Here is a 24,080-nt window from a genome sequence, read left to right on the forward strand (position 1 = left end):
TTATGAAGTTTTTACATATTTTGAGAAGATAATAGTTTTACCAAAAGAAGTTTGAAATTTATTTAGTAGGTTTTAGAGTTAATGCAAATAAAATATGAGATATTTGAAACAAAGAAAAGGATTTTTAATCTTAAAGTGGAAATATCTTAGCACTCAGAGATGTATAAAGAAATAATATAAATATTTTCATGGCAAATATTTAGTAAAATACTTCATTCAAAAATCTGATTTTTTGTGTAACAAAGACTTTTAATGTTTACTAAAAGTCTGCTAAATTTTGTGAAGATACATAAAATTGATTAAAAGTTATAGTATGGTACCTTAAAATAATATGAAATGAATATAAAAAAAGGAGTTAAATAAAAAATATTGTCAGATATGCCATTTAAATAACTCAGCTAGATACATATTGCACATTAAGAACTAAAGAAATTTAATAGCAAAGTTCATCCTAACACTATATGTACATGTTAGTCAAGCATACACTACACACTAGACATAACTCTGTGTCCCCCAGTAAAATCTCTGAAACTGTGTGTCATGGAACAAAGCACAAAAGGCTAAGGCCACACTTGGTCTGAGAAAATTCTGTGTTTCTAAATCCTTTCTTGACATCAAACATGAATTTCAATAAGAGGTCTTTAATGTCTATGAAAATATTTACTCATTTATGTTGCCTTCTCACACATACACACATTTAAATTGTATCTGCAACAGAAAAAATTAGAGGAAATTCATTAACTATTAACAAGTTGTGGCCTTTAATTTTCTCTTCTAACACTAAACACTGAATGCTTAGGCTTAACGTTAAAAGTCATCAATTCAATTTATTATTATCTGTAATGTCTACTCCCCTTGCCATATAATTCTCTCTACTTTCTATTAATTGTAATGCTGTGGTTCATAACATAACAAAAAGTTATGTAAAGCAAGATTTTCACTTATCAGTCTGATAAAATTTTAAACTTTGTTAAATGACTTTGCAAAGTATCTTTTATCAGACTTTCTGAAACCCTTCCCTGCAACTGATGTAAGACTAATAGGCCTATAATTACTAAGACAACTTCTATCACCTCCCTTCAGGATAATTTCCAGTCTGTTAGTACTTGCCCACTATTCAAGGACTTATAACAATTGTGGTAATTGGTTCACATATCCAATCTCAACCTCCTTTAAAACCCTCAAAGAAATATTATCTGGTCTAGGAGTTTCATTGTTTTCTTAAACTTCCCAATTTTATTCTAACATGCCCAGAATGTATGCAATTGTGTTATTCAACTTTGTTTTCATCTATCAATTATTCAAAAATTAGGAATACTGCTCAAGTCTTCATAAGTAAAAACTGATTATAAAGCAGAATTTAATAATCTAGCCATTTTATAATCAGATACAAACCTTCCTTTATCATTCATTAAGAGTCCTATCCCCATTTTGTTTACTCCTAATGTACTTAACAAAATCTTTACTGTTAATTTTTGTTTTCAGCTAAATATACTTTTCAATAATCCTTTTTGATGTCCTAATTTCCTGTTTGACCAACTTTCTTGATCTTCTATAATTCCACTCAATATAAATTTCTTAAATCTGTTATGCTTTTCTTTAATTTTATTCTCATATCCTTTGTAAACCAACCTGTTTTTTTACTTGCAACTACCCTCTCTAAGGTATATATTTGTCTTGAATATTGAAAAAAATTTTTCCACATTTGTTCAGTGTTTCCAAATAACTCAGCTGCTGAATTCACAACAGATAATTCTTGTTGCATCCATTCGAAATTTGATTTTTGAAATTTGGAATCAAAATATTATTATTTCTCCTTTCCACATGCAGCAAAACATCAAACCTAAGAGAGCATTGATCACTTGCACCTAGGTGTTCCTCAGTTTCCACCTTCTCAGCCATTTCTATATTAGAAGTTAACAATAGATATAAAATAACATTATTTCTAGTAGGTTCTTTGATCAATTGGGGAAGAAATACATTTTGAACAGTTTCCAAAAACTTTTCTCCCTCATGGTTTGACTTTAACATTTCCAAATCAATATGTCTGAGATTAAAAATACCCATAACTATGACTTTATTAACAGCTGAAATCTTAATCTCACTGCAAAGTTTCTCACTAATTTCATCAGTTTCATCTGGTGGTCCACAACAACTTCCAACTAAGAGTTTTATTCCCTTCATATCCATTAACAGAAATCCAAATGGATTCAACCTCCTTACTATAATCCTTAATATTCTCAACTTATTTACTACTCTGTTCCTATTAAATAACCAATAACCATGTATTTCAAAGAATTTTCTGTCCTGAAAATCATCTACATTTTACTATGTTTCAGTTATTCCCATCATATCAAAATCTTCAATTCCTACCAGTGCCCTAATGTCATCTATTTTATTTTTTATACTTCTAGCATTACATATAGTAACAATTCACCCTATCCTTTTAACTAGTCTTACACTGATTTCCTCTACATCTAAGTTTTGTTTCATTTATTTTCCTTGTCTTCACTACAATCTAATCCAAGTTTAAAACTTCTCTTACAGCTGAATTAATAGCCCTTGCAAACATGTAAAAGTTCCTCCTCCCATTGAACTGATCCCATAAAACCAATCAGCCTACCTACTCATCCTCACATATTAATTTCAACCTAGCATTTAACCCTAGTGACTTACTCAAAATGTCATCTCCACAATTAATTCTTGGCAATACAAGTGTTATGTTTGTGATTTCAAAATACTAGGTATATAGTTTCATACAAATTAGGAACTCAAATTACTAATACTATCAAGCTAAAGTATAAAATTATAACCTCATATCTTTTTATTTTACTGAGATATGGCTCATGTTCTGAATCATACACAGTGGTCCCATTCAACATTTACTATTATTTGAAAAGGTCCCTTATCCACATTTACTTCAATATTTAACATGTGAATAACCAATCAAACAGCTTAGAATGTCCCTAGAGTAATTTTTCCCACCATTTTAATCTTTGAAACCACTACAACATTCTTTTGATCCAATATATCAATGAGATAAGTGTTGTCTTTTGTCTGTTAGAAGTTGTATATTTTTTAAAATCTAAAGAAATCTAATTTACTTAGCTTAAAAGATAGTAATGTAATTTTATGGTATCAGTATTTGTTTTTATATCCACCATGTACAAAAGTTTAAAAGGCTTAACAACCTAGTACAAAGGTCATAATGAAAAGAGATAATTGTTTACTTTACTTCTTGATTTATTGTTCTATACTTTAAGAAAAAATAAGTTTAACAATTTATTTCTACATAGTAAAATCTATATACATACATATACATTATTCCCATTTTGCCTTTCATAATTACATTTACACAGCCATTTAAATCAAGTAATTGACCTTTTCCACAATACAATAGGGTCATGTTGGAAAAAGCATGCCTTCATGATAACAAAACCAATGATTATTGACTACTTGTAACATACAGTAATTCAATGGACATAAATTTTGGCTGAAAGGTTATTAATATTAATAAATCAGCAAAGTCAGACCTACAAGATGTTTTCTTCTAAACCAAACTACCTGGTCGTTTTTGCCTCAGAATTTTACAGAAAATATCCTGGGCAAACTAAAATATGCAGATTTTCTCATATTCATGTACAAGGCTCATGTCTGAAAATACATTTGTTATTCAATTCAGTGTCAGAGCATATCTTCCAGTAACACAGTTATCACAGAATGTTTCAAAATACATTACACAAATAAATATAATTACATATATTTAAAACCAAACTTGTAAGATTGTCCAATTACACAACTCAAATGTGACTCCACCTGCTATATAATTAATCATTATGTTACTTGTTGTTTCCCAGCAGTCATAAACATCTAAACATGCTCATTTAAAACAGGTATTGTCATCCTTGACTTTAACCTCCAAAAATTATATAGTTCTATATAATTAAAGTAGCTTTACTGTAATTTCTGAAGATTATATAATTCTAACCAATTATATTAACTTCTACTGTAACCTCCAAAGGTCATGTATTTTGACATAATTTCTTTAACCTTTACAATAACATCCACAGGTTATATATTGCTATCTAATTACATTAATCTTCACTGTTACCTCCAAAGACTATATATTTCTACCTACTTATATTATCCTTTACTGTAATCCCCAAAGGTTATATATTTCTACCTAATAACTTTAATCTTTATTGTAACCTCCAAAAGTTATATACTGTGTTGGCCAAATTATAAGATGTTTTTATTAATATATATGCTGTAAAGTTCATAATTTTAACTGCAGCCAGCCTTAGGCCCCTTCTCCCTTCTCTAGCCTGTCACATTCTGGAATGTCCAGGTAGCATCCATCTGTGCATGAGCGCCAGGCATTCACTCAAAGTTATTGCTAATTCTTGCAACTAATCTACCTAGAGGTTGTTCAGTTGTAGTACTTTTTTTTTTTGGAGACCTAAAAAAATATACGTTATGACAATTTTTCTTCTTTCCCATGGTTTCTGAAAATGAAGGTCACCTTGTAAACAAGACTGCCCTATAATTGTTCCAATACAAATATCTATCAATCTTTAGTGAAACATACAAAAATTTATATATTTCTACCTTATTACATCAACACTTTACCATCCAAAAGTTTAAATATTTCTATCTAATTTCTTTTTCAACATGTATATCATTGCTACCATTTCAATTCATCATTTCACTTGCACATAATTCCATTTTCTTATGCAGTACACATGCAACTTCCAGTTAGTTTTCTTATGGCAAGAAAGCCTATATTCATTTTTAAGTAAAGAAAATGTGAATATCATTACTTATGTATCATAACAATCTTAAAACTTATCTACATGCCTTGTTATTAAATCAAAAAAGTTTTAGTAACTTTTACAAATCAATGGTAAAAATATTCTTATTAACTGAAAGCTTCACATCAAGATAATGTCTATTTCTTTAAGAAGTGTTTGTAAGTTTCACAAGTAATAACTGATTTTTTTTTTAAATAATGTTCTGGTGAGATGTACTAAAGGGAATTTAAGTATCCTCTGAAAACTGGCTACTGATTTTAACAACTTTTTAAAAATAGTTCCCTACCTTTATAACCAAAATTTGATCACCTTTATATTCTTTATTATCACTAACTAACCTTGATATCATTGTAGAAACTAACAAGAAGCCCCTTTTCAGTTGCTAAAACCACAGTCCCCTCTACAATCAAGTCTGGGTGTGCATCCTCATATTTAGAAAGTATGGGAAATTTGGTTGATATCAGAGCCTTCTTACAAGTGAGCCACAGCCTGGGCGAATATCCACCTACATCAGCACTTAGTACCTAAAAAACAGAAATAACCTTATTAACCTGAAGATAACCTTGGAAGGTCGAAATGTTGTTCTCTCCTTATCAATAAAAGTGTTAATACCCATAACCAGCCATTCTGAGATACATTTCAAGTGGGTTCTCATCATCAAGATATAACCTTAATGTATCTCAGAACAGCTGGTATGGGTATTAGCACCTTTACTAATAAAGCAGAGAACAATGTTTTTAAAGTAAAAGTGCTAATACCTGTACCAGCTGTTCTGAGATACATTTTAATTCAAGTGGGTTTTTGTCATTAAGAATAAGAAATAACCTTAACAATAACAACAGTGAAAATTGTTGTATAAATTCATGTATGTATTGACCTATATTAAAATGGCATATTATTACCATTAAATCAAATTTTAATGTATCTGCCAAAAACGTTTTAGTAACTTTTACCAATCAATGGTAAAAATATTAATGACTAAAAGCTTCTCATCAAGAAGATGTCTATTTCTTTAAGAAGTGTTTCTGTTGCATGAAGAAACACAAGAGTTATTATGTGTGTAAGTACATTTGTAAGTAATATATTCCTTAATGTTGTAACTTGTTTGTTAGGTAGAGATAGTTAAAGGTTTTTGACAATATAATGAATATAATGGGACATTAAATTTAGATTAGCCCTGGAAACCTCTAGGACAAACTCAGATTACAAAGCAATGATTCATGTAGCTTCAAATGAGAACTGAATTGAAAGTTACTTGAGATAAGAGTTACTGGCTATTTTATACAAGTGGATTGATTGTATGTTAGTCCTAGTACTGTGGTTAAAAAGATATCATTTGTAAATGGCAGACAAATAAATGACAACAGCTTAAAAGAGGTTTCAGCTTGAAATAACATTTAAAGGAGGAAATAACCAGATTTATTCCCCTAAAGTGAACTGGACATTGAATTATTTTATTTAATAACCTAAAATAACACAGAGAAATAATAATAATGTTACAAAGGTATTAACAGTTGTTTTTATGGAGGAACACCAGGGGTGTTATGTGTGGCAGTAAAGTATTAAAAACTGTTTTCTATAAGAAATAAGAGTTATGTGACAGTACAATATCAACAGCTGCTTTTGATGAGAAAACTAGAATTATTACATATAAAAATGTTGTTACATATAAAAATGTTGTTACATATAAAAGTGTTAGCAACTGTTTTTAAAGAAAAACATAGGAGTTAGTATGTATTTATATATGTATGTCTGTGCGGTATTTTTAGCTGTTTTTATTATGTGATTGTATGCCAAAATAATTATCAAGCATATACAGCCAAAGAATTTTGGCACATAAGCTATATCTTTCTCTGAACCTATATTTGAAATGTATAGTGAATTTCTTCCACTCACAATACACAGATTTAATCAAGACATATATCTTATTTGCAATTTTTAAAAACACTATATTTAAAGAAGCATTTTTTGTAACAACCAGTATTAAGATTCCTGACCCACACCAAAAAATTTCATCATCATTCAAGCCTTAATTTTAAATGATAACAATATAACTTAAAATACTAAAAAATTATTAATTAGCCACAGATACAAAATAAAATACACATGCATTACCTGACAAGTAACTTTGCTTTTAGGAGGAAACATCTTTTCTGGGTGTTGCACAGGCACATCTGAAATGTGAAGGTTTCTGACAAAGCCTCGAACGTTTGATGATAATCTCACCAACATTCCTAAGTACACATGTCTCTCAACAATTCCCTTCATTTTGGCAACAAGAAAAATAAAGTCAATTTAATATTTTAACAAAACTCAGAGTAAAAAAAAGCCATTTTCTTCCATTTAATAATTTTTTGTACAATTTGTATATTTAAAAAATATATATTACATAGTGTTTAACCTTTTTGTGACAAGCTCGGTATAACATACACAAGTATTTATATTATAGCTTTTGATGCAGTATGTGCACCTTTACAAAATTTAGTAGACTTTCAGTAAAGGTTCCAATTCTTTCATACAAAATCAGATTTTTTAAATACGTATTTTTACTAAAAATTTGTTTGTGAAACTATCAAGTTTGTTTCATTTCTAGTCCAAGTGCAAAGTGATTTTCATGTTATGATTTAAAAAAAATATTATTCTTTCCATAAATCTCAAATATTATTTGTACAATCTCTAAAACTTTATATTTGTCCATTATTATCAACCTTAACCACGTGGAATCTGTCAGTTTGACTTGCCTCGTAACCATCACCAAAAATTAGGAAACAAATATAAGTTATGCTTTTATCTTTCTAGATTACACACTATAACAAAATTATAAATATTTAGTCCAAATAGCTTATATCTTATCAAAATTGCTATCCAAACATTACAATAAATATGTATCAGCAATCAAGTTGGCACAGAAAATCATGTTTTGGACTTTGAATAAATCAACTGCAGAGAAATAACGTCACTATGCATAAAAGTGAGAAAAAATGCAGTATTGAAGTGAGATAGTCTTAACCCTTATTTAGACTGTAGGATACCACTGATATCCTTCATTGTTTTCTTTCTGACAGCAAGAATATTTAAAAAAACGTATTGCAACTTATAACAAACTTACTAAAATTACTCAAGTAGTATCTAATTTTGGCTTAACCCTTGTTAAGGAGTTATAATCAAAATTTAATTAACATCTTTATTATCAGTGTATGTGAATAAACTTAATATTAAATTGAATGTTATGATTTGAAGTTTTATTTTAGCCAAGTTTGCATTCTTTATTTCAAAATAAGCCTTTAAAAATTACTTAAAACTTCAGATGTATTGTCATATGATCAATGAGCTATTAAAAATTCTCTAAATTGGGACTCTGTATCTTTAATAATACAATGGTTGTTTAGTAGACATATAGGTATGTAAATACTATATTTACATAACCTTGTGACTAATTCATTTTAAAATTCTCTGAATGAATACAGTTGAAACAAGTAATACTTGTGGTGCAATGACCACCTTCAAGAGATTTGTTGGAGCTTTATAGCCTACATATAAATGTGTATATTTAGCAGACAAAGATAATTTTACACTGTAATCTAACAATGGTCATTCTGAAATTATAATTCAAATGTAATTCACTCTAATATTGTTAGCAGCTTGATCGACTATAGCACTTAGTTATTTTTTATCTATGTTCCATTTCCTAATTTTAATTATTTCATTGGATTGTACATTGATGATAATAGCTAGAGTTAGTGATATGGTAGGGAAAATGAAAAATAAAAGAAACATTTACCTTGAAAATTTTTTTATATCTTTTTAGAAGGTTCTAGAGATTTTGCAGAAAGTACTTTTTATACTTCAAATGAAAATCACTTTGCACTCTTATTTGTTAATAGGTTTAATGCAAGTAACTAAAACAGAAACATAACATTTTTAGTAAAAGCATTTAATTATGATAACATCATTTTTTGTGTACAAGATACTTATGACCTTTAACAATAGCTTATCTGTTTATGAATAAATACATTAAGAAACCTCAGAATTACCATATATATACTTACACAAGTGATATTCATTCCCTGATTTCAACAAATTGCACAAGCCCACCATGAAAATTTTTAAAAATGCATGTACTTTTATTTAATTTCTCCATTATTTTTATGTTGTGCAATGTCCAACATTTACTTGAGACACTGTTTCAAACAATACTAAAAATACTTCCTTTCATTCTAAAATTTCAATTTTATTTAAATGTTGATAAACTAAAAGTCCATAATTGCATTCTAAACTGGCAAAGAAGCCATTGGACTATAGAAGACAGTAAAGACTTGATAATTATAATCCTTTTGATGAAATAACCCAAAATTGAATATTTCAACTATAAATGTGAGATCAAAACCTTCAATACTGCAAACAAGTATAAAATCTACCTTTAAATATGCAAAATAACTTCATTTGAAACATAGTCTTATTATTCTCTGAGGAAATTTTCCATTGTGGTAATGAAATTGTTTTCATTTATCTATTTTCTCTTGTAACTTTTAGTTTATTTTTTAAATTCATTTTTTAATTGAACACAAATGAAAGTAAAAATTCAAAATAACACAATGTTAATTACATCATAATTTAGTTCCAAGTTTTTTAAGTATATCACAAAACAAGTTGTACAAGTTATATTTGCTGCTCAGTGTTTACTTATTTAAATCTGAATTACAATTATAAAATAAATTATGTATTATGAAATTCAAAATATTTTAATGAAAATCAATCTACAAGTTATACAAATTCAACTGCTATTTCACAAAGCTACAGATTTTTCTCACCACAAGCATGCTTCTTTAATGATACTTAATTTAATGCAATCAATTCCTTAATAAGAAATAAAAAGTTAATTTAAAACTTGACTTTTCTGAAGATAATGTAGTAATGAATAGAAACTTCAGTTAAGTTAACTTCTCAAACAAAAAAGATAACTAACAGAGCAACTGCAACTAGCTACAGCTTTATCTTCCTACATATGAAGTATAATTTAATGTATATAATTTACACTGAAATATATGAATTTAAACTCTGTTACTGAAGGTTTGAATCAAATTTAAACTATAATTTATGGTTTTGATACAGAAAGATACTGTAATATCTGGGCTCACAAAAACTCTACGAAATTTTACAAACACAAAGAAAAGTTCTTTTTCCAACCTCAAAGACAGCTCCTGGTATAAGCTCCTTATTTGTGATATATTTACGTTCAAGGACTGATCTATTTTAAACAAACAAAAAAGTCCTTTCCTTCAAATATTTCTTATGAAAGAACCATATATATTACATGTAAACAAGGCAAAACAACAAAAACAGATTCATATTCTTATCAGTAACTGTGAACTATCCAACTTTAATGTTTTCAGTTTCTTAAACACTGAAAATAAGTCAGGTTTAAAACACATACACTTACTAGTTGTGTCTAACAGAAACAAAACTGAACACATCAACAAAAAATAATAATGTAATAAAAACTAATGATCAACACTTTAAAATTATATACATACATTATTTTTATTAAGGAGTATAATTTTGAATTAATAATGTGAAGATTAAAATATGAAAACAACACGAGTTACTCCCTTTCTGTAATTCTAATATGCATGCAATAATAAACACCTGCATCAACACAAAGCTTAAGTAACAGGCTTTTTAACCTTGATTTGTTCAAAATATTGGCTTATTATTTATCTTCATCATGTTATTCTTTAAAATATATGTCAGTACTTTTAATGCCATAGCTTTCCTTTACCTTTTCAGTGATAGTTTTATGACTCCATCTAAGTAGTTCAAGCCCATAACTCGACACCTAAAAATGACAGAATTGCAACTTTAATATTTGTAGTATTATAAACTTCTTAATTTACAAGTAACTACTACAAATAAAATTTAAAAATAAGTAATTAAAAAATTCAAAGACTTTTGCTACGTTCATTTCAAAACAAGCATAAAAACTGAAAAGTTAGAAACTTCTGATATCTAAGCTCTTGATGCTCCTCATTTTAAAGGCAAACAATAAAACACACACTTTTAAACATTTAAGAAGCTGTTTTTCATTGAAAGTCTAGGTATACAGAGAGTAAAAGACTGGGGTTTCTTCAAAACCAGTTGCTTGTTTGTTTTTGTGGCTAATGAAATTACCTTTTCTGGTTTCTATACATTATTAAATCTCTCAATACAAACTCAGTCAATTTGACTGACCATGTGAACTTTTTGTACTTATTCAAAGTTCCTGTAAATTTAAAACAACTAACTTTTAATATTTTGTGCATATCTTCACGAAATTTGACAGTCTTTCAGTAGACAGTACAAGTCTGTTTCATAGAAAAAGTCATTTTTTAGAAAAGTATTTTTGATAAACTAAAACACAAATTGTTGCAGATATATAGAATATTTGCTTAGTATAGTCTATGTGTAAAATAATTTTCAGATTATGAATAAAATTCTTTTACTCATCTCAAAAATCTCAAATTTCATTTGTGTAATCTTTAAATACCTCATAAATGCATTTCAAATGTATGTTTTCATTGAAACATTTTATTTTGTTATTTTATCTACCATAACTCTATACAAGGTTAGCCAATTTCACCAACTTCATAACCACCACAATAAAAAAAAAATCTACATTACCCTCTTCTTTCTAAAATGACTTCTAATGCAACATAAAACTACATTCATCTATACTAAGTAGCTTTAAAGTTGTAACAGTATACATCTATTTGTACTTAAGTGTTATTATTTTAATGCTCTTTGAACTCTGTGTAGTTACTATTTGTGCCATTATAAACTGTAAATCACTTGAGAAACATGCAGCTCACATTACATTATTGAATTACATTACCCACAAGCTGCTCACGTGCATGCCTTGTGAAACATTTTTATTATATTATCATTATTATTTATTTTACCAATTTAACCTTAATTAACCTAAAGAGACTGCTATTTTTACATTTTAGTTACTACAAATAATAATAAACAAAGAATAAACATGAAAAACAAGAAATAAAATACTTACTAGAGCATTTTTGTGTCAATTTTTGATGACACGTAACTCTACTTTTTTTTATACAAATGGTAGTAGTCCATTAAATAATTTTTTAAATTAGATAATGCATCAAAGTACACAGAATAACAATACACAAAAAGCAGACAATTTCCTCTAACAATCATTTTTCTGACTTTCTAACTGTGCCACAAGAATCATTACAAATTCATCTGAGCTTGTACTACAAGTGAAATTGACAATTATCTGCTCAGAACACAATGTAATAAAACATAATTTGATAGATGAAAACCTTTGCTTCCTATAGGTTATAGGCTAGATATAATCAAACATCAAAGAGAATAGATTCTGAAAGGTTTGATTTCATTTGTTTTGAATGTAATACGCTAAAACCTTGTGTCATACACAGTAAATGATACCCATAGCTATAGAGTTAACAGACCCTCTTTTCCAATAAAAAATCTATACTGAACTTCAATTAGTACCCCATAAAGAACTTGAAATACTAAAAGTTCTTATCGTTTATAATTTATGCATCATTATCAACTTCAGGTACTAAAGTTTCCAAAGCTACGTAATATATACATCATTAACAACATGACCTACTAGCAACTCTTGACCTACATTGCTTCCATATCATCAATTCTTTCAACACAGACTTCCTTTTTTTGCATGACACAAAATTTTAATATATTACAATCAAAATTTTATTAAATTACATTTCATTTATGTTATACCAATTAACATGGCATAAACACTCAGCTAATAATCCATATTTTAATAGTACACAATTTTAAATTCATAATTGTATTAGAAAATATTTTTAAAAATTCTGAATTTCCCCTAATGTTACACAGTAACACATTTTCTTTAGGCATCTTCTCTTCTCTATTTTATCCACCACCCTTTCAAAATGTACAAATTAAACATAAATTGCTCCCTATAGAGTTGTTATTGCTCAGACAATGTGTAATTCGTATAGCCTTCAAATTTGCTTGGTTACAGAGCTATGAACAGAAAATCACACCCTTCCTGCCACACCCACCTCTCGCATCCTCTTTCAGGCTTTGTTAACAGTTCTCCTTGATGTTTAATTATACATAAGTTATAACAATAGAAAGTCAAGGTTGTCATCTATCAGACAATGTGTTGTATAATATTAGGTTGTGAACATATAAGCAGTTATTTCACTCAGAGTAGAAGCTTCATTCTCGTGAGAAAGTTAACAACTGGCTTGGATTATTTTGTAATAGCTCTTGTCACATAGTTAGAAAGCCAGAAATGCTTTCAGAATTAGGGGAAACTGTCTGCTTTATGCATGTTATTAGTTTATGTTCTTTGATGAATTATTTAAGTTAACATTTTGCTAAACTGAAAATGTATTTCAAATAATAATTATCTCTGTTCACAATATAGCTATTCTTCAACATCATTTTTACCTATCGAAGCACTTGTCTCTTATTGCTTCCATATCATTAACTCTTTCAACACAGACTTCCTTTTTTGCATGACACAAAGTTTAACTGTATTTCTACAGAGCCTTTTTCAACTAGTAGTAAGAATAATCAGATTGGTTGCTAGTGTGGAAATGGATTAAGAGAAGCACAACTGTCTGGATAACACCTGCCACATAGTTGGATCCAGTGGAAATTAAATGTAAGAGACCCTGAAAAATAGAGAGACAAGATTGTGACAAAAAGTATCCCTTCCTCCTTATAGTCCAAAGATGTTGTTAAAAACATTCATGAAACTCCGAAAAGAAAGCTGCTTGAGCAAATAAAAAACATAGAGTAAAGCAGTGGGAGAAGCCTAAATAGCAACCCATAAAAGGACCTACACTGGATAAATGAATGATAAATTATAAATGGATAAATGAGCAGCAAGAAACAAATGTGCTGAATCTGATAAGATGCAAGCCATTAGATACCTCATCTGTAAAGATCAAAATATGCAAAATGGATATATGGAATTGGGGAAAATTAGGGGACACTAAAGGATCCCAATGAATACACAGATGAGACAATCGTGGGTCATATAATGCTCTCAGATTAAACACACAAATTTGGATTATAACTGATTACACAGGCGAAAACGAGATGACAAAAGAATTGCATAAATGGATGTATTCCTTTCCCTAGTTTGCATAGATTTAGAAAGAAAGGAACTATCAGTATATAGCAGAACCAATAGGGGAAAGAGAAAGTCCTACTAACATGGCAACAACTCCAACTTATGACACCAACATGTCAGCAGCCAAAAATATATACTTCCACCAGAAAACTAGAGCAATCAAACAGAAAGGAGAGTACAAGGTCTATCTATCCTGTCACATAATAAAACAGTAAATTTCCTAGCCTGAACCAGTAAAATAAGAATGAAGAAGAAACTAAATAGTATCCCCCATTCCACCAATAAGAGAGTAGTAGACTCAAAGGGGATAAAGGAGAGCCCTAAAATTTCACAATCCAAATGATTTATTAAAGAAAAGTCAGATGTGGGCCTAAATCAGACTTGTGAGAAGCCAACTTTGTAAAGAAAGTTGTCAGAAAACAGAATCCAAATTATCCCTAAGATCAACAAAAAAGACCTAGGAGAAAACACTCCAAAACAAATGAATGCCTACATCACTTAGCAAATAAAAACATAGGCAGCACTAACCAAAAGTGACCCCCCCAATCTGACTATAAAGAGATGCTAGATAACAAAAAAAAAGGAGTAGGGGAGAGACTGAATTAGCCCCCTTGATTACAACAGTAATATGGTCATTCATACTCACAAATATCATATCTAATTTGATTTGGTTTGGGAGGAGGGATTATAATTATACTTAAATACACAACCCATACAAGGATGATGCATAACACTTCATCAGAGAGTTCGTAAATAAAAAATAACTAAATTACCTATGTGCAACGCTTATATAAAGTACTAGGATAGGGGATACATTGATGAGTGGGGAGAATCTTGTAAATTAGATATTGCTAAGGGCATTTAAGTGGGATATACAAAACTGAAGGATGCAAGACTAATGCTTAGATAGACAAAGCTAACGTCAAAGAATAGGTACATTGTCAGTGAATGGTGTTTATGTTTCGAAATGAAAATATACTCTTCGAAAAGAGAAATGAAAAAGGGATATTTTTGTTATTTTAAAGAGAAATATATGTAATAACGTTACAAGATCAGAGTAGGTGATGTTACACGTGTTAAGGCACTGATTGTCAGACCAAAATAACAATAAATGTTGTGCACTTTGAAAACGGAAGAAAACATTGGATTTTTCGCCAAAACGCATGCATGTCCAATACATTTATTTGAGAGATCTGCATGTTCTGCATGTGCAAAATCCCTATAAAAGTGACGGGTTCTTGGTTTCCATAGCTCAGTGTTAAGCCACCGACACGCAATACAGTTACGCCAAGACTGACTGAAGCACAACGCAACAATGCCATTGGTTGATTGGAAGCAGGTGAATCTTGATCAGATGTTGCCAGAGCTGTGAATGTCCACCCAAGCACCATCACAAGGCTATGGAATCGTCACCAACAACATGGATCAACTCGTGACCGTCCACGATCTGGCAGACCTCGTGTGACCACGCCCGCACAAGATAGCAACATCTGGTTACGTCACCTTCGAGATAGGACCACCACTGCAATGTCTACTGCCTCAACCATACCAGGGCTGTGTAGGATTTCCGATCAGACCGTATGCAACAGTCAACGAGATTCTTAGGCCCCATGTGCAACCCATCATGGTGAACGTCAACGACGTTTTTCAACATGACAACGTTCGTCCTCACACAGCCCAACTCACCACTGTCTTCTTGAGACACCACAACATCAACATTCTTCTCTGGCCTTCCAGATCACCAGATTTAAACCCCATCGAACATCTTTGGAACGAGTTGGACTGACGTCTGCGACGGCGACAACCTCAACCACAGACTCTACCTCAGCTTGCAGCAACTTTGCAGGCTGAGTGGACAGCCATTCCACAGGATGTGATTTATCATCTCATCGCTTCCATGGGCAGGAGATGCCAAGCAGTTATTGATGCTCACAGGGAGCATACTCGTTATTGACGTTGAGTGACGTTAAACTTCACCTAGTGAGCGTGGACTTTGCCTTTGCAGACTTTGGATGTTCAGCAGTGAATGTGCAAAGTTTCACACGTCATACAGAACTACCCGGAATAAACTTGTTAACAATTTGTCTCATATTTGCCTTTTGCATTTCGTTTTTTGAAGAGTATATATTTAATGCACCACTAACATCAGTATACAATAAGTAGGCTTAAATATCCTCAACAATTGACAGCAAGAAAAAATAAGACCACATAAGTAATTTATTTCTCGTTTTTCATGTTTATTCTTTATTTATTATTGTTATTAAAATCAACTAAAATGTAAAGATTGTGTTAGGTTAGTTAATATTAGATTAGGTAAAATAAATAATAATAATATTGTAAATATATTTAACAAGGGATGCATGTGAGAAGCATATAGGTAATATAATTGAATAACATAACTTGAGCTGCACATATCTTGAGTGATTCACAACTTAATGTGGTGCAATAAAAGGAGTAATAAAACAATAAAATTTAATTATCAATAGATGTATACTGTTACAAGCTTAAAACTGGTCAGTATAAACTAATGTAATTTCATGTTACAAATTGAAGTCACTCCAATTCATTTTTGTTGTGTGATGAAAAGTTACCTTATATTGACTAATCCCAGTTGGAGATAGAGTGGAAAAATAGCAGATGAAATATAGTTTTAGTGGAAAAGATGTTTGGAATGTATTTAGAAGGTTTGGGGGATTACACAAAGGAAATCTGAGATGAGGAAAATTATTTTGAATCTTAACATAAAAATTACTTTGATCACAGAGTATTCAAAACAGATACTCATGGACAGTTCTTTAATTCATTAATGTCACTTCACTAAAAATATCTTGTTTTGTATGTGGAACATTTGTAATATTAATTGAAATATGGCCACATTTTGTGAAAATATACACACTACATGAAAAATTAGAAGTATTAAATCTATAAAGACTTTAAACAAGTACAAAGACATCACATAGTCTGTCAAACTGACTGAGCCCATGTTGAAAGATTTAACTTGACTAATAAATTTCTTGAGCTGTGTAGCTTATACATCCTTAACACACAACCTACATAACTTATGTCATTAACCACTGTATCTACTAAAAGTTCTTGATCTACATAACTTACATATCACTAATTATAAGAACTACATAATGTATATATCACTAACAGCTTGACCTATAAAATTTATTCTTCAATATAATTTATAAATCATTAACAATTTGAAAATCTAAAAGTTCTTGACCGATATAATTTACACATTAACAACTTGAGCTACTGCTGCTACTTCAATATTTTTAAGTAAAGAATGTACCTGTGAAATGATCCAACCAGAAATGAATCTTTTATATTTTCGATCTCGGAATCTGACAGATCTTGTTTCTGGGGGGAAAAAAATCATTTATGCAAAATTTCTTCTGCAAAAATTAAATTTATTCTAAAGATAAAAAATATATCCAAGTCTCAAACAGCTTTTAAGTTTCACTCTTTACACAAGAACCATTTTCACTAAAAATGTCTTAATATGTAGGTACAAATTTAATAAAATATTCATATCATTCTTCAAAACACACAAAAAATGATAAGATCAATAAAATAACAAGAGTTGCATTATGTTTATGCAAAACAATCTCTGAAGGTTGGTATAAATATGAAAATAGCCTTAAAGGTGGAGAGAAAGTTTACATTTTTACCACCTGCTCAAACAGGAAATTTAATTTTCAAAATAAATAAATATATGTTTATCTAATACTATAAATTACTATATATAAGTTTATGACAAATAAAATCACATAAATACAACTGATGTAAACTTAATTTTACTCACATAAGCTAATCCCTTAATATTATCTTCGAGTTTGAAGTACACCACCGACTTTTCCACACTCATCACTTTAGCCTCTTCTATGACTGTCCCAATTTGTAGATTTCTAAACCTAGTTTGATAAGTTTGTGGATTTGGCTTAGGAAGAAGACTCAGGTATACAACACGTGTTACAGGATGAATGTAGAGCACTGTACCAATTACCTAAGTGGAAAATAACACTACAATTTAACACCATCCAAAGCACCTTTACTGATAAAATGTGTATTATGGTAGTTAATAATTACCAAAACTGAGGGGGTTAATTATAATACCCCAACTCATACTTTCTTACAACTTACACTAGATTATTGATCTATCAGAAATTTTCAAAAATATAATCAGAGGTAGGACTACTTTAAACTGAAATTTTCATTACTTCTAAAATTAGCATTATTAGAAACAGAAATCTTGTGAAAAAATGTTACAATGTATCAAATCACTTCATCTAGTTTTTTTTTATTTTAGGAAAAGGTACAGAACATTTACAGACATTTAATGAAAATTGTTAATAAAACAAACAACTAATAAACGAGTTCCTTTTATATTTTACTTTGTTGTCCCAATATACTTTTTTTCTGTAGAAGATTAATCCATTTTAACACATTATACTTCAAGATCTAATAACAAATAATAATGAAAAACTTATAAGAACAGTATTTAAAAGAGAAAGTAATGAATAAATTATCACAGTTTCAAATTTAGCTTAAAATAAAAGTATGGTATGCAACTTGTAAAAACATTCTATACACATACCACTAGGCTTTATAATTTTATGTAAACTGACCAAAAAACCTCAAACCTGGTAACTAGTAAAAATAATATAGTATATAATTCTTCAAAAAACAGTGAGATAACCACATTCATAACAAACTAGTCACTATGAATGGAGTGTAAAGAAATTCAGCAACAGAAAAGTTTACAAATGCATTCCCAATAAAAATTAAAGTATATCAGATGCATAAAACTGAATAAAAACTTCCTGTGTAAAAAATGTTACAAATGAAAAGTTAAATGCTAGATTTCAATCAATATTTATAAATTAATGGCAACAATTTATTATTTATATAAAAATATATAAAACAAAACTATTTCTCAAAATATAAAAAACTTCTCATTATATCTCAACCTCTTATAGAAAAGTTGAAAATAAATGGTGGAGTGCTGTTTACAGAAACCACATTGGGGACATAAGAGAAGGTTGTTTGACCCCAGGAATCAAACAAAATGAACAATCATCCCCTCGAAAACTTTACAGAAACAGCTAGTTAAACAACTGGTCTATAGTTAGAAGTCTTGGGATACTCTTCAAAATTAAAAAAAGAGATGATAATAGCCCTAAACTAAGCATTTGAAAAATCCTCCTATGAAATCTGGCTACAAACAACTAGTAGAAGGGAGACAGGAGAAAGATAGCACAGCATGTCATATATAATGAATATTATTTACCCCAACTAAGGTAATACTGGACCAATGAAAGGTAATATTTAGTCCCATAAGTGTGAAAGGTCAATTGTAGTCATAAAGAGGGCAGTGACCCTTCAGCTCATAAGGAAAAGGTAGAACAGATGGAAGATTAAGAAAAGCATCACAAAGGTATTTGGCAATACCTTGTAAATCACCAACCTCCTGGCCATTAGAATGCAAAATTTAAAAAGTATGGAAGGTTAACTTCTCACTAACCTTTCTAATCTTGTTCCAAATGACCTTGGAACTTATTGTCAAAGAGATACCTGAACTGAACTTAACTCAAGATTTCTTCTAGCTTTGATGCCTGATTTGCTGGGAATGAGCCCACCGAATGGCCACACAATTGTGAACAGAAGAAGACATCCCATGTCCATGTTTGAGCCTTCCATACCTGTGACAGTCAGGGATTTATCATAAATGAAGATATCATATCAAACACATCATGGCTTTAGAGACTATATGAGCAGTTGCTTGGACAATACAATCATTAACTGTTTCCACACAATTACAAGTGAGGAAACCAATGAGAGCAAAATCAAATTCTGAGAGTGATGAAAAAGAGCAAAACAGCTTAATTTCAGGTGTCACTGCAAAATGCAAGTTGGTTAGCTCTAACTGTAGCCACCCTTCCTAAGAATGATAGGAAAATTGATCACTGTTCCATGGGTCATTATCTACCCTCCAAGTGAAAGAAGGTAAAAGGGAATGAGAGTAAACAGATAGATCTAAGGTAGTAAAATACTGACTATGTACATAAAAATATGAATAAGAACCAGTACAGAAGAGAGAAAGGTTGTGTTATGAGAACATGCACTCCACAGAACAACCCCCCCCCTCAATACTAGCATCACTCCAGAGTGAATTGTATCCATTAAACATTCCCAAAATGAAGGGAGATGCTGATCAATAAGATGATTAAGGTCCATCTAATCATACTCCTCTGATGGTGACAAATAAAAAGAACAAGTTGTAATGATATGATCAAAGGAGACATAGATGAGAACAGCTTCTAGTGGCACAAACATGGTGGGTTAAGCCTAGTCAACCAGCAATACCACACCATCATAAGCTTGTTCATCACACAACCTGTCTTCTCTGTACAAGGAAAAGTGCCAAACGATGACAGCACTAGCAGATCTTAGGAATGTTTCTTGTACAAAGAGACATACAAGATGACAACAATCAATCATGACCTTTATGCCATCTAAACAAAAATGGAAATCTTGACAGTTTCATTGTATCAAAGTAGTTTCTTGCATTTACGAGTAGGAGAACTGAATGAAGAGCCATTTTTTTAAATTGTCCTCACCCTGATGAAATTCACCCTCAGAAGCATATTCAAGACAAAAGAGAAAAGCCATCGACAGTGGAACATAAGCCTTTAATTCTCTGTGAACTAATGCTTGAACCTTCTCAGCAGATATCATCTACAAAATGTACTGAGAACCAGTGTTGTTACTGTCGTCGACACTTGCAAGAATGTAATCAAGCATTACATTAAAACTCAAATTCAAGAAATAATAATCTTTCAAAAACAAAACTAAATTAAATAATTGAAAGCAAACACAACAGTCAAAACTTGAAGATTCAAACTGAGAAACAGTTAAGAAATCTCAAACTAAGTAACAGCAGTCACACATAGAGCAAATTAAACATGTCAAGACACCCTAATATCAATTGAGAAAGTGGAGATTATTCTAGAATAGTAGAAGGAGCTAACTGTATTAGTATAGATGGTACAGTATCACTGATGGAGAGTATTCACATAATTAGCACATATACTGAAATGGCATTAAATTGATGGTGTATAAGAAAACTGGTGCATTATTAGTGAAATGTTTTTTAGCAATGCTTAGAGGATGGACAAGGGTCAAAACAGCTCTGGATAGGGGGGGGGGTAAGACCACTTCAGAATTTTTAATTTATGTCTCTGTAACCAACTAAGATTGGAGGTTATAAAAATCATGCTTTTCCTGAATAATAGCAATATTATAACGAATAGTTTGCATTAAATTCCATATTTATCAGAGTAGTGGTAAATACATTAGAGAAGATGGAAACCCTAAACTCTAGGGGCTAGAGAGCAAATGTCACAATTCTCATACTAGGAGAAATAGAGAATTTGTTTTAATATTGTCTTATAGTGCTAACAAGGTGCTAACATTAAAATCCAAATAACTTGTCTTTACCAAGGTAGCAATGCTAACTATGTGAATGAATTGGACAATAATGTTCAAAATATCTGTAAAACTACTTATAATTAAGAGTCCTCTGTCAACCTACAGTTATTTACTTAACATACATATTTACATTTACCTCTTGATTAATCTGATATTTCTTAGGCAACTCCCACACATCTTTCATGTGAAGTTTATAAATAGCTCCCGCATAACCACAATTGAGCTTAACTATCAGTCCCTCATCCAAAACCTGATTAAAAATATATTTCATGGTTATTTCAACACTATACACACAAACACATATATATACATATATATATAATATCACAAATTTAAAACTGTATTCTATAATACAGTCAGTTCCATCTATTTTTTTTAAATCCATTCTAGCTAAAAAAAAATTAAAACAACCATATTAAACTTCAATAATACAAACAACAGAATTAGTTATCATAGACAGATTATTTGACAGAAATTAAATTTATTACATAAATATTTGTGCTGTGAATGATTTCATAACTTAAACATTCACTTAAAGTGGGAAAATTAATAAAAAACAATTTTTTGAAAAATTTCTAGTATGATGACCAGTCCTTAAAAGCATTGAGACATAACAGCGAAAGGCCTGGACACGAAAAAGTTTCATGTTATGTTGATTTGCATGGCAAAGAAAATATTCAATGAAAGAATTTAACTGAAAATGCATATGAAAATAGTAATTTCCACAATTTTCAAACACAGAATACACTTTTTTCAATCTACAAATCTTCAGTTGTTCAAAACAAAAATTATATTTTGAACAGATACCTTACCCTAACATAATCATACCTTTGTCACAGTCACTGTGATGGATATTCCTGGTATTATACTCTGGAGAGTTGGATTGGTAGAATTGTTAAGCTGTAAAACATTTTAGAATATATATTAATAATGATGAAAGTTTAAATAACAGTTGTTGTTTTGTTAACATTCATTATTTTGTTAGTACTTTTGTTCATAAACTTCCCACAAAGAAGAAAACAAGCACTACTAAAATAAGAAAATAAAAAAATTAAATAAAACCATCACACTAGAACCTAAACTGAAAAGTAAAAAAAATTATATTATTCTTAACATAAACAGGAAAGTACTTAAGTTGTGTTTTTATGTGTTTCTTCCACTTTATGCCTAATAAGTCTTTAGATTGAAAGCACTATCTCAAGATGAAAGCAGTGCAATTTAAACACACTATATAAAGTCACTTTGAATGAAACATTATGATAAGTAGTTTTGATTGTTTGATAGCATAACATGGCTTAATAGCAGTCACTAGGTTTAACTTGCATTAACTTTAGAAGGTCAGATTATATTAAGTGGTTAACTCACATGTGCTGATTCTGTCATTTTAGGTTTGGCTGCAAGATTTATGATCCGTTGTTTCAATAACTCATTAGACCTTAACTCAGGCATGTCCACTATGCAGGGAATCAGTTGTCCAACTGAGAGTGGATTTCCATAATTACGTGACTGTACAAAACTTGCTGCCACCTTGTGACTGAGAAATGCACTTAACCCTTTGATTCCCAAGTCCATCACATAACCATGATCTTCAACACTTTCCACAGCTACGTAAACCAACTATTAAAGAAAGATTGTTAAACATGACAGTTCAGATTTGATTTGATTTTAATTAAAACAGTCATAGAAAATAAAGAATTTCAAAAACTGCTACAAATCAACATCTGGAATAAATATATTGGAATATAACAAATATTTACAACTTTTCACCATATCATCAGTTTTCTTTCTTATTCTAATCTTCATTTCAATCCATGTTTGAAGAGTCACTTTTGGCAATATTATTAAAATACTAAAAATATAAAAAAATATTACTATATGATTGATAATAAATACATACAATTTCAATTACTTAAAATGCACAAGAAATTTTAATAATTCCTGGAAATGGCATAATTACAATGAAATCAGTAAATCTGGATTTGTTTGGTTTGTTTCTAATTTCAGATAAAGCTGCTGAAAATCTAACAGCACTAGTCATCCTTATTTTAGAAGTAATAACTAGGAAGAAGGCAGCTTGTCAACACCATCCACTCTCAATTTTTGGGTTATTCTTTTACCAAATAATAGTGGGATTAATCATAACATTACAATGCCTCAATAACTAAAAGGGTAAGCATGTTTGGTGGCAGGGATTCAAACCCAAGACCAGCAAATTGTGAGTCAAGCCAACTTAGATTTATAATTATAAAATAGGAATTCAAAATTACAAGCAGAGAATTTATAAAACTTTATTTTGAAAGAGGCAAAAATTTTATAGCTGGTGAATTTTTATTCTTATATTTAATTAAATCAAACCAATTCTGGAAAATCTGCAAAATCAGAGAAATTGTTCAAAGCACAATTCAATGGTTTATTTATAACCATTATGTTTATGCATCACTTAAAAAATATTGTATTCTATACTTTCTTGATCATTACTTTAATTACCAGTATTGGTTACAATGCTCAATATATTTTTATCCTTTATAATTTTTAATTATTATACTTTACCTTGAAGATTATTTTGCACTGCTAACTCAATATATCAATTTAAAACTAACCTAGAATCTCCT

The 24,080-nt window shown here is 30.1% G+C and overlaps 1 protein-coding gene across 6 annotated transcripts in view; it reads right to left on the bottom strand.

The window, feature by feature from the left end:
* The window catches only part of Rrp5 (Ribosomal RNA Processing 5), a 116,658-nt gene that overhangs the window by 70,034 nt on the left and 22,544 nt on the right, over window positions 1–24,080 (bottom strand). For all 6 annotated transcript variants that reach the window (XM_076489862.1, XM_076489863.1, XM_076489859.1 and 3 more), the window contains exons 6-14: window positions 22,834–23,085; window positions 22,297–22,368; window positions 21,605–21,718; window positions 17,783–17,983; window positions 17,270–17,337; window positions 10,591–10,647; window positions 9,999–10,059; window positions 6,927–7,073; window positions 5,150–5,335 (exon numbers count right to left, since the gene is read on the bottom strand). In XM_076489862.1, coding sequence (XP_076345977.1) covers window positions 5,150–5,335; window positions 6,927–7,073; window positions 9,999–10,059; window positions 10,591–10,647; window positions 17,270–17,337; window positions 17,783–17,983; window positions 21,605–21,718; window positions 22,297–22,368; window positions 22,834–23,085 — 1,158 coding nt within the window. The remainder of the gene's footprint in view (window positions 1–5,149; window positions 5,336–6,926; window positions 7,074–9,998; window positions 10,060–10,590; window positions 10,648–17,269; window positions 17,338–17,782; window positions 17,984–21,604; window positions 21,719–22,296; window positions 22,369–22,833; window positions 23,086–24,080) is intronic.

Source organism: Tachypleus tridentatus, chromosome 2, assembly GCF_004210375.1.
Source record: "Tachypleus tridentatus isolate NWPU-2018 chromosome 2, ASM421037v1, whole genome shotgun sequence".
NCBI classification, from domain to species: domain Eukaryota; kingdom Metazoa; phylum Arthropoda; class Merostomata; order Xiphosura; family Limulidae; genus Tachypleus; species Tachypleus tridentatus.